Here is a 14,806-nt window from a genome sequence, read left to right on the forward strand (position 1 = left end):
GGGGGGAAGAAGTCATTATTTTCTGAAGTCTGATTGGAAAGCAAATGCTTCAGCAGCTTTGCCAAGCACCTCATGGTCCAGTACATCTTCACCTCATTTCTAGGATAGCAAGAATTCCTTTAAGCCCCCTTTCCACTTCCCACTGCCTTCTGCCCTTTCTGGAACATTCTGGAACTTTCTCCTGTTGCCAAAGGAAGGCTTACTCCACTATGGGGCATATTTCCCAGCACTAGCTGGGCTCCTACTCCTCCTGCCCCTGTAGCAGCCCTGGTTTGCCTGGGACCCCAGGGGCTGGGCAGTGGCTCGCTGTGGGATTCCTTGTGAAGGGTATGGCTGCTGAGACTAATGGGGTAATGCTCTTGCCTTGCAGGGCTCTGCATGTTTGCAGGGACCACCTGTAGTTAAAACATTTTAACTAAAGCAAGTGGGACCTGGGTCACCAGAGGGTTAGGGGGACCATGCAGATCGGAGTCCTGCCCCCACATCACACCTTAGCCTGCCTTAGAGGAAGTGAAGTGAGGGTGTCAGAGGGCCTGGCAGGGAAGTCAGGGCTATGGAATTCTGGCTCTGACTTATCCTTCTGGGCATTGAGTGGTTGGATGCCACAGGAGCTGCAGGGCCACAGGAGGGTTACAGGCCCCATGTTCGCCTCCCTCAACCACCATCATCTGAGCACCATGCAAAGCAGAGATTATGAAAACAGTCAGGAGGTGATGGGCATATCTGGAGAAGTCACCTCTCACCACTGTCCCACATTAGAAAGAACTGATCACAGAGCAGACTCTCTGGACACCCAGGAGACCAGAGGCAGAGACCTTGCACCTGTTGGGTTGGGTAGGTGACACTCAGGTGATTTTTGTGCTAAAGCACCACCCTGAGGAAGCTGGAGAGTGGGCAGTGGCCACCATGAGGGTGTGAGGGGTGGCTTCATCATACTCTGCAACTGACATGGAGAAGTCTCAGCATTCCCATTCTTCAGAACTGCCCGACTGAGTGCACCTGCATGTCACCGATTCCTATGGCAAAACCAAAGTACTGCTCATCTCTGGGCATGTATGAGTTCTATACGGCTGCCATAACACATTGACAAAATGTAAGTGGCTTGAAACAACATGAGTTTATCCCCTCAGCGTTCTGGGATCAGAATTCTGACAGGGGTCTCACAAGGCTAAAGGCAGGTTGCGGGCAGGGCTCGTTCCTTCTGAGGGCCCAGGGGGGTTGGTCTCCTACCCTTCCAGCTTCGGTGAGCTGCCCTATTCCTTGATTTGTCCTTCTCCATCTGAAAGCTCCAGTAAAGCCTCTCCAGTCTCCTTTCCTGTCTTTCTCCTTCTCAGCCTCCCTCCTCCCTTGTCTCTCTGACTACTTCTCTCTCTCTTCTCTTCCTCTCCCCCTCTTGTCTCTTTCATCTTCTATTTCTTTGTCTGTTTGTCTCTCTCTCCTCTCTCCCTCTCCCCTCTTTTTTCTCCTGTCCCCACATCCCATCCTAACACCTCAGCCAATGTCTCTGACCTCCTTGCCTTCTTATGAAGACCTTCGTGGTCACAGTGGACCAGCCCAGACAACTCAGGATCATCTCAGGGCCTTCATGCAGGTCACATGTGCAAACTCCTTTTTCCCTGTAAAGACCACATAGGCACGGTATCCAGGAATTAGGATGTGGACATCTTTGGAGATCATTGGTCAGTGAACCTCAAGAAGTTACAGAGGGGGGTGTATGTTAGAGAAGGAAACTGAGCACCCCGATAAGACAGAATCGCAGAGGGTCAGAGGCCTTGTGCAACTGGCTCTCTTCAAAGCTCTAGCATCTGGAGCAGGGAAGGATCCACTACAAGCAAGCAATACATATTTGGGGAGAAAAAGAAAACATTTAAATAAGAATAAATTATGGAATAATCAGAGAAATCCTAGATCACAGAATGATACAACTGAGACAACAGCCCAGAGGGAAACAGTATTAATAATACTTCCAGCACACAGAGCTATGGCAGATTGAATTAATTACCTTCCTGCTCATTATTTTATTTAAATTTCCTACCAGCCTGGAGAGGTGGTTCCTACTCATTCTGTTTAGCAGACAAGAAAACAGAGGCTCAGAGAAGTGAAATGACTAGCGCAGATAAACATGAATCATAGGGTTAAAATCTGTATTTCAGTGCCTGCTTTCTTTATCCCTCATTTGTTTCTGGTAACCTAAATGAATTAAAGCTTCAGAACACGAACACAAGCACTGTGTGCCAGGAGAGTGGTTTTGAATAATTTTCTGGTCACCAATTTTGAGAATAAGATGGTAGTTGGGGTGTTCTTCCAGGGGACAATGCGGTAGCACAGAGACACAGGGGTTGGCGTGCTTTTCTGGGCGTCCTTAGCTCTCGTGAGTAACCATAGATTCACGAAATCTAAGTGACAAATTCTTGTCTCTTAAGACTAGAGGAATCCCATTCTTTGAGGAATTCAATAGCGAAGTCTACTGTGAAATTAGATATGTAAAACACCGAGCCCAAATTTAGCATGCATGTAAATCTGGTTATCCATATGTTGAATTTGCTTAAATAAGGTATATTAAGATGTCTCCTACCACCGGAAGTGTTCTATTTCTTGACTGAGTATGAATCCAAAGCCCCACAGGCCATGAATTAACCATTACCTGCTGCTTCAAGGTAAACATAAGGTGTTCAATTATGGACTAATTGGCACTGGTAACACCTGCTAGTCTGTGAAAATTCCATGTCATGAACTGAACAAGAGGCTTTAAAAGTTAAATAAAAATAGCAGTGCTAAAATGAGATAGACACAGTAAGAGTTTGAGGGAACAGTTGGGGACAGAGCAGGCATTCCATATGCTCACAGGGGAAAAAAAAAAATCAAGCAATTGAGAGCGGAAGAAAATGAAGAGGCCCCTCTGTTACTCGACCAGACCAGGGTTCTCCAAGCTCAGTGGGGCTGCCCGTGCATCGGGGATGTTCAGCAGCGCTCCTGATTCCACACGTGTAACTGGGTGCCAGGAGCCCTTGCCTTCCCCACCCCACCTTCTCTGCAAATAGTGACAACAGAAAATGTTCCCAGACATTGACAAATTCACCTAAGGATGCAAATAAGCCCTGGTTTAGAGCCACTGAACTAGAGATAGGATAGGGGTCTCCTGGGTTAATATAAAAAAAAAAGGAAAACAAGTCATTATTTTTTGAGAAGGAAAATCAAAAACAAACCCTCCACCGTTTACCTACCACTCACCTAAGGAGAGTCGCACACACTTCATTGTCTCTCTGCTTCACCATGTGAACGCGTTCCACGCACCCACCGTCTCTGAGGAGTCAGACCTTTGAGAGTTCACCTGCCAATGGCTGGACGAAGCTCATATCCTTGTATCATCCTTTCCTAGGTCTCCTCCAGCCTGGGGTTCAAAGACCATGTCTGAGGAGACCGAGCCAGGCAGCCAGCTGTGCACAAGACAGGCATCGGCACCCCAGTGGTATGTACAGGCTCCTCCCCTCTCAGACCTATGCCCACCCTTTCCCCGCCCCCACCAGCTTACTACCACTATACTCTTGGATTTTTGCTATCCATGATCAAACATCATTCTAGAACCCTGTGAAAAGGTTGTATGTCTTCTTTAGTCTCACAAAATGCAGGTCGACCAGGGTCAGCCACGTTAATTCTAGACCAGGGACCCCCTCTGGACCAGAACTTATAGGAACCGCCTAGGTTTTAAATGGAGGCAATTTGGGATGAAATGAACCCTTTCCAGCCAGCAAGCCTGCGCTTCATTATCCCTGACCATTTACAACAAACACTGATGTAAAGGCGCCTGGATTACATAAAATCACTGAGTTCTGTGGGCAGCTTGGTTTGGTTTTTGCCTCCAGCCCTTCTGTTTGCTTGCTGCGTGCCCTGGCAGGACTCCAGACAGGACAATTATACCATCCTGGCTGAGCCTCGAGCTTTCCAGCTAAAGGTCTAAGTCTTAACTCCCCTTTTTTCTGTAATTCCAACCCTGTCATCTCCATTCTGGTAAATTCTGTAATCAAAGTGGGCTGATTCCAATTTGCTTGGCTGGCATGTTCAAGTCCATTCTGTGCAGCTTACAGCCATGGTTGGGCAGTAGCTATGCCCACCAATGATCCAGTACAGGGACACGGTGGAGCCAGGCTCCACAAGCCAAAGGAACAGCTTCTCCACCCTCTGGCTGAGTCTCCACTGGCAAGACTCCTAAACTCACTGAGCCGCGGGGTTTCCATTTGTAAAATGGAAATATAATGGGACATCATTTTGGTCGAGTCATATTAGAGCTGCACTAGACATAAAGGAGTGATTTCTTGGCAGCAAGACTACCAGAGGTGGACAAGGCACTGCCATGAGCTCCTATGAGCCATGCAGTTACTTGGTGAAGTAGCCAGAGTGCTTGACCCTCACATCACAGGTGAGAAAACCAAGGTCAGAAAATGGACTTCTCCAGGCCTCTCCTGGCTCTGCGCTTTGTAACTGGGACCGAGGACTGAGGCACACTCTAATCGGAAATAAGCAGAAGCACCCGCCAGCATGACTCCGCAGGTGAGGAAAGCATTGATGAAGGACCCAGATGGCCTTATCAGCCTGCCACCGAGAAACTTTCACATCCACAGAAATACATACGTGCCCTCATCCCAACAGACACCATGAGATACTAAAGACTTCATGAACCTGCCATTCAAGGGTTAATTCTTCCCACAGCTCTTTGGAAAGAGTCACAGGGAGCAAACTGGGCCAGACCAAGGCAGAGGGTGGCCCTTGCCAGCTGTCTCTTCTCTACTTTTCCACTCAAATAAACATTGCCCAAACAGTCCCTTGCAAGAGACTTGCAGCTAGCACAGGCGTTGAGGGGGAATTGAGAGAGGAGAGAAAGAGAGTAGGGTGTAGGGGGAGTTTGTGAAAGGAGAAGTGGTTTCTGAAAAAGTGGAAGTGTCTATGTCCTAAACAGAAGAGCAGCTACTCTAGAATCTTCAGCATTATGTCTAGAAGCAGTTCAGAATACTACAGAATCATTTATTCCTTTTTTCAAAATGACATTTGAATTTTTTTAAAGAAAATAACAGAGAGCTACAATCTCCTCACACATTGCTTCTCTCAGCAAAACTGCAATTTTAGTGTCTAGTGGAATGTTCTATGCCAATAAAAAGACTCCTACAGGGACCAGCAGTTGGTGTAATGACTATGTCACTGGACTCACATGTAGTTGACCACGGTTCAAGTCCCAGACCTCGTGACTTAAACTGAGGCCGGGTGCGTGCCCAAGATGCTGAGAGAAGAACGGAGAAGGGATTGAGGCGTGGCCATCCTCCCTGGGGAGTGATTTCTCCTTTCTGTCTCTCTGTCTTTCTCTGTTTTACTGGTGAGCGCACATACCCTATAGCAAAAACCTCTCAAAAAAAAAAAAAAAGGCTCCTACTATTTAAAAACCCTTTATCATAAAAAGAATCCAACTTCATGAAGCACTTTAATATTCACAGGACAGGATTTGAGAAGGTGCCAAAAACTTGCAAGATAGCTGGGCCCATATCATGCCCATTTTGCAGGTAAGAAAGCTGTTGCTATAATATTCCTCTTTTCCCAAGATACAGGATATTTTCATTAAATCCAACTGGTGAAAATATTAATTCACAGGAAAAGACAACTTAGGACATGAGTTACAAGATCAGATAAGGTTATTCCATTTGAAAATATTCCATTTCCGTACAACTTGTCAGAATCCATTGGAAAGTGAAGGAAGTTGCTTTTTTATTGTCAGGGAAATTTGTTCTATGTTAATTTAGTGTGAGCTGTAATAAATGCTGACAATATTATCCTTAAAAGAAGTCCCCAAGGAGGGGCCAGCAGTTAGCATAATGGCTATGTTGCTGAACTCCCATGTAGTCGACTGTGGTTCGAGTCCCAGACCCGGTAGCTTAAACTCACGCCGGGTACGGGTGCGTGCATGCCCAAGATCCTGAGAGGAGAATGGAGGAGAAGGGATTGCGGGGTGGCCATCCCCCCTGGGGGGGTGACTTCTCGCTTTGTCTCTCTGTCTCTCTCGTGAGTGCACACACCCTATAACAAAAACACCTCTCCAATAAATAAATAAATAAATAAATTTTTAAAAATTAAAAAAAAAGAAGCCCCCAAGGGGACCACCAGGTGGTGTGGTGCTTAAGGCACTGGACTCCCACATGGCCAAATGTGGTTCAAGTCTCAGACCTGGCAGCTTGAAAAATCACCGTGGGTGCATGTCTGTGCATGCCCAAAATCCTAGGAGGAGAATGAAGGAGAAGAGATTGCAATGTGCCCATTCTCCAGAGGGGGTGATTTCTCAGTTTCCCTCTCACTGTCTCTGTCACTGTCTCTCTGGCGAGCACACATGACACCTGTAACAAAATAACCAACCAACCAACCCTGAGGCAGCACTCACCTGCCCAGTTTGAAAAGATAAGACTCAGGGCCAGATGGTGGCCTCGTGGTATAATGTGATGCTCTGGGAAGCAATCTTTCATGCGAGGGTTCCCAGTTCAGGCCGAGAGACCTCCCTGACCATGCTGGGCACGTGGTTGCCAGGGGTCTAGACTGAGTGAAGGCTGGGGTGGACCATGATTTAAAGACCCCACTGCAGGTTCATGTTCTCTTTCTATCACTGTCTCTCTTGCTCATGGAAGAAATAAATATACATCTTTAAAAAAAAAAAGGTTTCAATAAAAAACAAAGCCTCATATCCAGTGTTGTGGCTGACACTGCCTTGATGCTGTCATTCATATTGCTGTCCACTAAGAAGTCACTCCTGTCCTCACAAAACCACCATGATAACATGAGCATTTTACATGAAACTCATTCATGATATCACTCAGCATAAAAACTGGCACGTGCTTGAGTCTCTCAAAAGACTCTTAGTGCCTGCTTCCAGTTCAGAGCAGTGACCTCCACATACACCATGACAGTCCCGGAGATTGTACATGAAGTCTCCCCACATTAGCGGGTGGTGATGCCGAATTTGAAAGAATAGGTCAGACTGTCCCTCTCCCTTCCACAATGTAATTGTCCTCTCATATTTTACGGGAGAAAAAAGAAAAAAGGCCACTTGAAAATCTGTGTTTTAAATAAAAAGACTTTATTTATGAAATAAGATAGCAGCTAACAAGTTAAGAAAGCTTAGGAAAAAATATTTGGCTAAGTCATAAAATTAGTCAATTTTAGTCATCTGTAAAGTGCTGAGAAACGTATTCCTGGTAAATGCCTGCATTAGGTTTTTTTTTTCCTTGTTATTCATCCAGTAATAAAACACTGATATATAAATACATGTTGAGCACAACGGAACTCACTGACTACCCACACACCTTGAGATGGAGAACTGGCTCTAGGATGGCAGGAAGCAAACCTGTGCTTTCTGCGGGGACATCTAAATGACACAGAGTGTTGGTCGGAGGTCAGTTTTCTGGGCCTGGGTCCCATTGCCAGCAACAGCACACCCACATTGACGAGCACCAGGAATCATTCAGAATGTACATTCACAAGGGACAGAGCATTCCAGGTCAACAGGTGCAAGAAACCACAAGGAAGAACCAACTGAGACGTCTCCTGCATGTTTCCTACAATACTAACACACGCATATTTCTAATGTGGCTGTGAATACTACATAATAGAAGAAGAGGAAGATAATTTGGTGTTGATGCTTGAGTCTAAATGTTGATAGGTACTGAACATTTTGGTTTAAAGCAATTACTATTTATGGAATGCCTTAGATAACATGTCGACTAAAACATTAAAATCTGTTAATTGTTTAATAGAAAAATGCAATATAAAAATACTTTGTTAAAATATATAGTTCACACATTATACCACTTTGGAAAACTCAGTTCACCTGAAAACAAATTATACGTATCTGGGCTGGCAGAGTCACCTGGCTTTTTAAATCTTAGTTACAAATTCTGTTCAGGAATTTTAAAAATATAGAATATAAATAGAAGTGAATCTGAATCAAGTAAAATTATTTTAAGAATTGTTAATAAATTTCTACACTACTGAATATACTATTTTTCCCATAAATTCTTAGTCTGCAAACTCTCAGTATATAATACACAGACAGGTATGAAGCTGATGAAGTTTAACATTTAGTATTTATGTATGGTCTACAGCAGTCAAAAAGGATGTGGTTGTACCAGCCAGACGGTTTGGTGGTTAAGGGAGCTAGATCCCACATGGCTGACTCCACAGTTTGATTCCTGGACCCAGCAGCTTGAAAATCACACCAGGCACATGTGCGTGTGTGCCCGAAATTCTGAGAGGAGAATGGAGAAGGGATTGTATATGGCCATCCCCCCAGGGGTGAATTCTCACTTTCCCTCTCTCTGTCTCTGTCTCTCTGGTGAGCACATCTACTCTAGCGCAAAACTTAAAAAAAAAAAAAAATCAAGAATGTGGTGTTTTCCCAGAACTTTACTCAGTGACTCACAAACTGTATCCATCTTCCACTTCCTTTAGAAGTGTTCACATTTAGTTCTGCTGTGTGGAAGAGAAGGAAAGAGCTGGCCGCGATGATGCATGATGATGTTGCACATTTCCTTCCCAAAGACGGTTTTCAATAGATCCCCAACCAGTGTAGACAGAGCTCAGTTGCTCACACCATCTGATTTAGATGAGAAGTCAATTCTTGACTGCGAATTCAGATACCAGAAGACGTGCCGTCCTGCCTATACGTTCAGCAGCGGGGGGATCTGCCAGACCATCACGGAGGACACCAGCTCCTCCTGGCCTGGCTGCCTGGCCTTCCTGTGCACCCGTCTGTGGCCCTGGCCTCCACACACCACCAGTGCTGAGCTGGCCCTGGCTTTCCTGGACCGCCGTGCTTTGCTCCGAAGTGAGGTGGGGTCCTTAAGGAGGTCGTAGAGGATGCTGTCCTCTGCTCTGTGCTCGAGAGAGCTGGAGCCGTGGGACAAGCTCAGGGATCCGGATGAGGAAGACAGATCGCTTTTCTGACTCATCAATCCTGGCGGATCTCCCAACCAGACGGCCCCGTCAGGGTGGCTCTGGCTGGGGCAAAAATTGGATTCCTCACTGGGAAGCACGTCCTTCTGGTCCTCCTCCTGGGGGTCAGGGACAGAGGGCAGGCTGTCCCTAGATTTGTCTTGGTCTTTCTTGTGTAAAGCTGTAGCCATGACAATGAATTTCACAGGACCGTTATGTGCATGGTAGGAGACCATACCTCTTCCTGAAAAGAGGAAAGAGTTCAGCTCTTGTCTTTAAAAGAAACAATCTATTACAGAAGAATAGAGAAAGTCCATGATTCACCTCAACGCACCTCGCTCCACCCAAATAACAAAACCCTGGAAGTAATGTTAGTACCTGAATGATAGGTGAAAATAAAAATAGCTTCTGAAGGGTAATCTTAAAGATGTTTGGTGGATTTAAATAATTTTTTGGAAAATGACTATCCAGAACACAATACTGTATTGTTTTCCAGCAGCACCTCAGTTCCTACACTCCTACCATACTTTCAAAGTAGTAAAGTAGTCATTTTCCTGTTCTCTGCATGGAACACCTCTTTCTTGCTCTATGGGAATGTGTTAGGTTTTCCTAAGTCTTTATTTAAAAGATTAAAGCCTGGAATGTGTTTAATGAATAAGATGCCCAAGTTATAGGTAGCTTCTTGCCATTTTTTTTTTCATTACAAAAAGGTTCTGCAGTTAGAACAAGTTAATTCTGTAGTTTCAATTAAGATTAGGACTTTTAGGGCCCAGCTGCAGTGGTTCATGCTGCTAACATGCTCTACTCAGAGGCTGAGGTCACAGAAATGTCCAGGTTTGTCTCCTGGATGGATGTAGTGGCTCATGTCTGTAGACCTAGCTAACTGGGAAGTGGGACAGGAGAGAAGAGAAGAGATCCTGTTGACATCAATCTATCTCTTATTCATACATATAAACTAATATATTTTTAAAAATGACTTTTCAGGTTTCAAGAGATACAATTTAAATTTAAAAATTATCATCCGTGTCAGAAACACCTGTAAACCTTCTTAGGCAATGTAGATGTCTCCTGGAATACTGACTGATTCCTTGGATGTTGGGTGGGACTGACCGTATTTTTGGGGTGCTTCACAGATGATATGCCATTGGGATAGAAGCATCCCTTTTCACCAAATGCTTTCAGGTTGAAGCAGGCCCAGCCCTAACCATTATCCTACCCTGGCTAGAGCAGATTAAATGATAAAACCTTCCCATGGGGAGAGCCCATTGCTCAATGAACAGAAGGCAAAATAAAGAAGGCTGCCCAAATGGGGAGCAGGTGGGACTACAGAGAGTCACACCTGCATGTATGCCCACCATGAATTGATACCAAGCACCTGGGGTGACATCTCAGTGTCACCAAGTGAAGATGAACACCTGTATTCCTACGTACTGGCACTCTCACCCCTACATATACACCTGGAGGAACCTGTGCTGTGGAAGCAGAGGTGGTCGTGTGAATAGTCACAGGCATTATGTGTAAACACCTGAATATCCATCAAAGGAAGTATGGGCAGGAGGGGTAAATACTTTTAAAGGCATACTGTACAGCAATGAAAAGGAAGGGGTTACAGTTGTACCACCAAGGATGATCCTCAGAGAGTGACGAAAGAGAAAAGCAACAGAGGAATGTGTACTTTATAAAAACAATGATGGAAAATGGGAAGACAGAATATTAAAAAAAAATTTTTTTTTTTTAGCCTAGCCTAAGTTGTGCGGTCCACAGTGCACTGGATTGCCAACCATGGGTTTGGATCCCCAGATCTGCTTGAAAACATGCCAGGCAAGCATGTGGATACCCAAGATTCTAAGGGCCTGGAAAACTAGGGAAAAGATCTTGGTGTGACAAGACCCTGCCAGGATGCTTCTTTCTCTCTCTTGCACACATGTGCATCATTCTCTGGCACTAAAAAAAAAAAAAAGAAAGAAAAGAAAAAGAAAAAAAAAAAAGTCTTTAAAGTTTGGTAGACTTGGAAGTTTGCTTAAAAAATAAAAGATTTTCTCCAGAAGAAAATCAGTGAAATGGTTATCTTCACAGCAGGATAGTAGTTACCCCTGCTGTATCTTCTCTCTGTGGACATGGGGACAGAAGAAATGAGTTTGGGGAGGGGTAGCAGGGGCTCTGCTATGGAAACCATGTTCCATTTCCTAGGCCAGGTGGCAGGCACGTGATCTTTTTCCCATTACCGCCTAAACTATGCATACTTGCTATTTATAATTCTAGGTAATTATAAGATAAAGAGCATAATAAAATAGAAAATAAGAAACGAATGAACACAGTAGGAATTCACGGCACTGCTGTGGCAGGGTAGCAATGGCACAATACTCTCCAATGCTGGAAACCATATAGAAGACTGAGGTTCATTTCCTTGGTCAACCTAAATGTACAGTTGAACACGCACAGGTGCCCGGGATCCCGGGGGGAGGACTGCAGTAAGAGGAGTGCTAAGGGTGCGTCTCTCTTTCTCTTGAAGTAAGTAAACTGAGTATTTTTTAAAATTGGAATTTCTTAATCTTTATTGGTGCACATGCCAAGGTATAAATTTATTAAACCACAGACCTACTTACGATAGAGCTACTAGAGCTTGTTGAGGGGAAGAAGGTATATCTAAAATGAGAGAGAGACAGTCTTGGCTGGACGTTAGGTAGAAACAATAAAAATTTAATCTTTATTAACAATTTTTTGAGTCCCTACAAATCTTTTCCTGTTAATATTTGTCCCCAATGGCTGATATAAAATTTGACATCTTGGTTTTACTCAACTTATGGCGTCGACATTTTTCTTTATCGTTAAAAGTTCTCCACACACTTTATTTTTGCTGGCTGCTTTCTAGTCTATTGATGGCAATTCAACCATTTTCTATCGTGCTATTCCTAATTTTGAAAATTGAGATTGTCTCTTGTTTTGAGCTATTAAAAATTAAATATTGGGCCAACCAGTGGTATGGTGGTTAAGGAAGCTGAAGCCCCCATGGCTCATGGCATGGTTCAATTTCTGGACTTGACAGCTTGAAACACAAACTGGGCACATATGCATGCCCAAAATCCTGAGAGGAATGCAAGAGAAGGGACTTTTTCACTGCCCACCCCTAATCCCTGCGTGGCTCTGCAGGGCACACGTGCCCTCTGGAAAAGTTTTTTTAAAAGTTAAATGCTGTGGCAAATGTCTTCTTGCATCACATTTTGTTCCTAGTTGGGCTTGTCTCCTAAGACAGATTCCTGAATTGGACATCCTGATGTCAGACACATGATCTCATTCAAGACTGATGATCCCTCCGCCAAACTGCTGTCCAAAGAGCTGTACCAACTTGATTCCCTGCCATCACTGCAGAAAGAGTACAACTGAGCCTTTTCAGATCTTGACCTCCCTTCTTCACAATAGGAAACATAAAAGCCCCCATTTTCATTGAGCAAAACTAAAATAATGAAGCTAATTGGTGACAACACAGAAATAATATAAAAACATTTTTTTCAGGATAAGATTCTCCTTGGAGCACCAATACAAGAAATAGAAAAGCAACAGTATAAATTGACCGTTCAGATTTAATAGATTTAGTTTATTAAGTTTTATAGTAGTACATTGAAAAACTACTCCAAGTAACTTGAATTGTTTAAACAATCCTAGCACGTTAAATTACAACGGAGACTGACATGCATAATGATATTGGTTACAAGACGGGATGAACTACCTCCATCCCACATAAGGGTCCACTCACCAGTCACTTTGGGAATCCCCTGCAGACGAGGAACTGGCAGGGCCACGACGATGCCCAGGCTGGTGCCAACCATCAGCAAGCCATGGCAGACGAGCAGGCTGGTCACAGACAGCCGCTGGTGCCCTGGACAAGGAGACAGAGAAGTGGCTTCGTGCTCTTCAGATTGGTTTGTTCGGCAGTGCCGGGAAGGGACAGTCAATGAGATGTTTGGGGAGCTGTTTGGAAACAACACAGACTGACAGCTGTCTTCCCATGCTGAAGCCAAGCCCTCGGGGCAGGATTTGTCATGTGAGCTCTTCAGCTAGTCAAGAAAGATAAAGATCTCGGGAATGTTGACTTGAACCTCACTGAACAAAACAGCAGGGAGTCGGCAGCACTTGCTCTCCTGTTCTGTTTTCTGAATTGCTCTGATTGGCTTTTTCAGAGGTGAAGCAAGCCTGGGATCATCAGTTAAGCCATTTGCTCCTATACAATGTAGACACGCATGCACATACATACACACATATGTAGCAGCTGGTGGTTCTTTGAGAGCCCAGAGTCAGCCCTTCACAAATGAGCAATGAGCAGTGATCTCCTAACAGGCCAGACTAGACTTCCGGAGTGGCCAGCATGCGGTAACATGACTACACTACAATGCTGTCTAATAGGCTTTCCAGGTGCTCTGTCAAAAGGTCCATCTCCTGGACTCAGGGCTAGACATGGTATGGAAAACACTGACACCAAACACTGGAGTCAGAAAGGTTTTCTAAGTGTTTATTTTTTAAAAGTTTATTTATTATTATTTAATATTTAAACACACACACACACACACACACACACACACGAGTTGGGGGAGGCATGAAGTGAGAAAGCCTCCAGGTCTGGGACTCGAACCATGGTCGATCACGTGGGAGTCCAGCACCCTTAATCACGCCACCTGCCGCCCCTTGTATTGTGTTTTTGCTTTACAGCCAAAGATCTGAAGGGACTAGAAAGGGGCAGAGGAAAAAAGCAGTTGAATCAGGCTTCAAATATCTCTCATATGGCTCTAATTTTAAGGGGTGATTCTGGACTTTCACATAATACTGTTGCCTCTGACACTCTCATGAGCATGTTTTCAAAGAGGGATTTATGAAAACTTCTATCATTTCTGTGTCACCCCAAAGCTGGTGAGCATAGGAGGCTAATTCTTGTGAGTTTGCTCCTGAGAGACCAGAATGAATGCTTGAGTATGGTTCCTTTCTGTAGACACAGAAGTCATTTTCAGCACCACATGTCCCCCTTAAGTGTATAAAGTTAGCTAAAGAGCATGAAAAGCAAACATTCCAATACCAGGGACAAAGGGAGATGAGCTGAGCGTGTCCACAGAAGTCATTTGTCTGAACTACTTAGGCAACAGCAAAACGACACCACCACTAAACAAAAGAAAAAACAGCAAACAACAGGCATTTGGTTTTTATTGCTAAACATTGATTCATACATTGATTTATACATCAATGTTTACTGCGGCACTATTCACAATTGCTAAGTCATGGAACTAACCCAAATGCCCACGAACAGATGAATAGAGAGTAAAACTGTGGCACATATACTCTATGGAATACTATTTAGCCATAAAAAAACCACAACAAAACCCTGGCTTTTGACTGGAAGTGGATGCATATGGAAGATTTGCTGCTGAGTGAACTAAGTCAGGCTTTGAAGGAGAGGCATTGTATGTCCCCACTTAATATATACTGAGTGTCTGTACTCTATGACTGAAACTAATTGACTAAAGGATATAGAAACACCGTATATAGATATAAATACCAGATACAGTGTGTGCGGAAGAGTAGGGTCTGAGAAAGGACATTTAGAAGAAAAGTAGGGAGGCAAAGCATTAATGGGACAAAGAAATATGATATTATCTGTTGAAGATATTTTACAGTTTTATCAACTGGACTAGGGAGACATGTTCAGCTGTTGAAATATTCATTTTGTAAGCTAAATAATGTGATTGAATATATAAAAGAAAATGAAATAAAAATTGTAATAAATAAATAAAATATTGGGGCCATCAGGTGGACTCCCACATGCCCAACAACAACAAAAAAGGTAGTCACGTTTTTCTAA

General features: G+C 44.0%; 1 protein-coding gene across 13 annotated transcripts in view; it reads right to left on the reverse strand.

Annotated features, from left to right (window-relative positions):
• Positions 1–8,343: 8,343 nt before the first annotated feature.
• Positions 8,344–14,806, reverse strand: part of ARHGEF10 (Rho guanine nucleotide exchange factor 10) — a 147,363-nt gene continuing 140,900 nt past the window's right edge. For all 13 annotated transcript variants that reach the window (XM_027766216.1, XM_027766222.1, XM_027766218.1 and 10 more), the window contains 2 exons: positions 12,716–12,838; positions 8,344–9,205 (listed from right to left, as the gene is read on the reverse strand). In XM_027766216.1, the coding sequence (XP_027622017.1) occupies positions 8,688–9,205; positions 12,716–12,838 (641 nt within the window). In that variant the 3' untranslated portion in view covers positions 8,344–8,687. The remainder of the gene's footprint in view (positions 9,206–12,715; positions 12,839–14,806) is intronic.

This window comes from Tupaia chinensis, unplaced genomic scaffold, assembly GCF_000334495.1.
Source record: "Tupaia chinensis unplaced genomic scaffold, TupChi_1.0 Scaffold141517_1, whole genome shotgun sequence".
Classification (NCBI taxonomy): domain Eukaryota; kingdom Metazoa; phylum Chordata; class Mammalia; order Scandentia; family Tupaiidae; genus Tupaia; species Tupaia belangeri.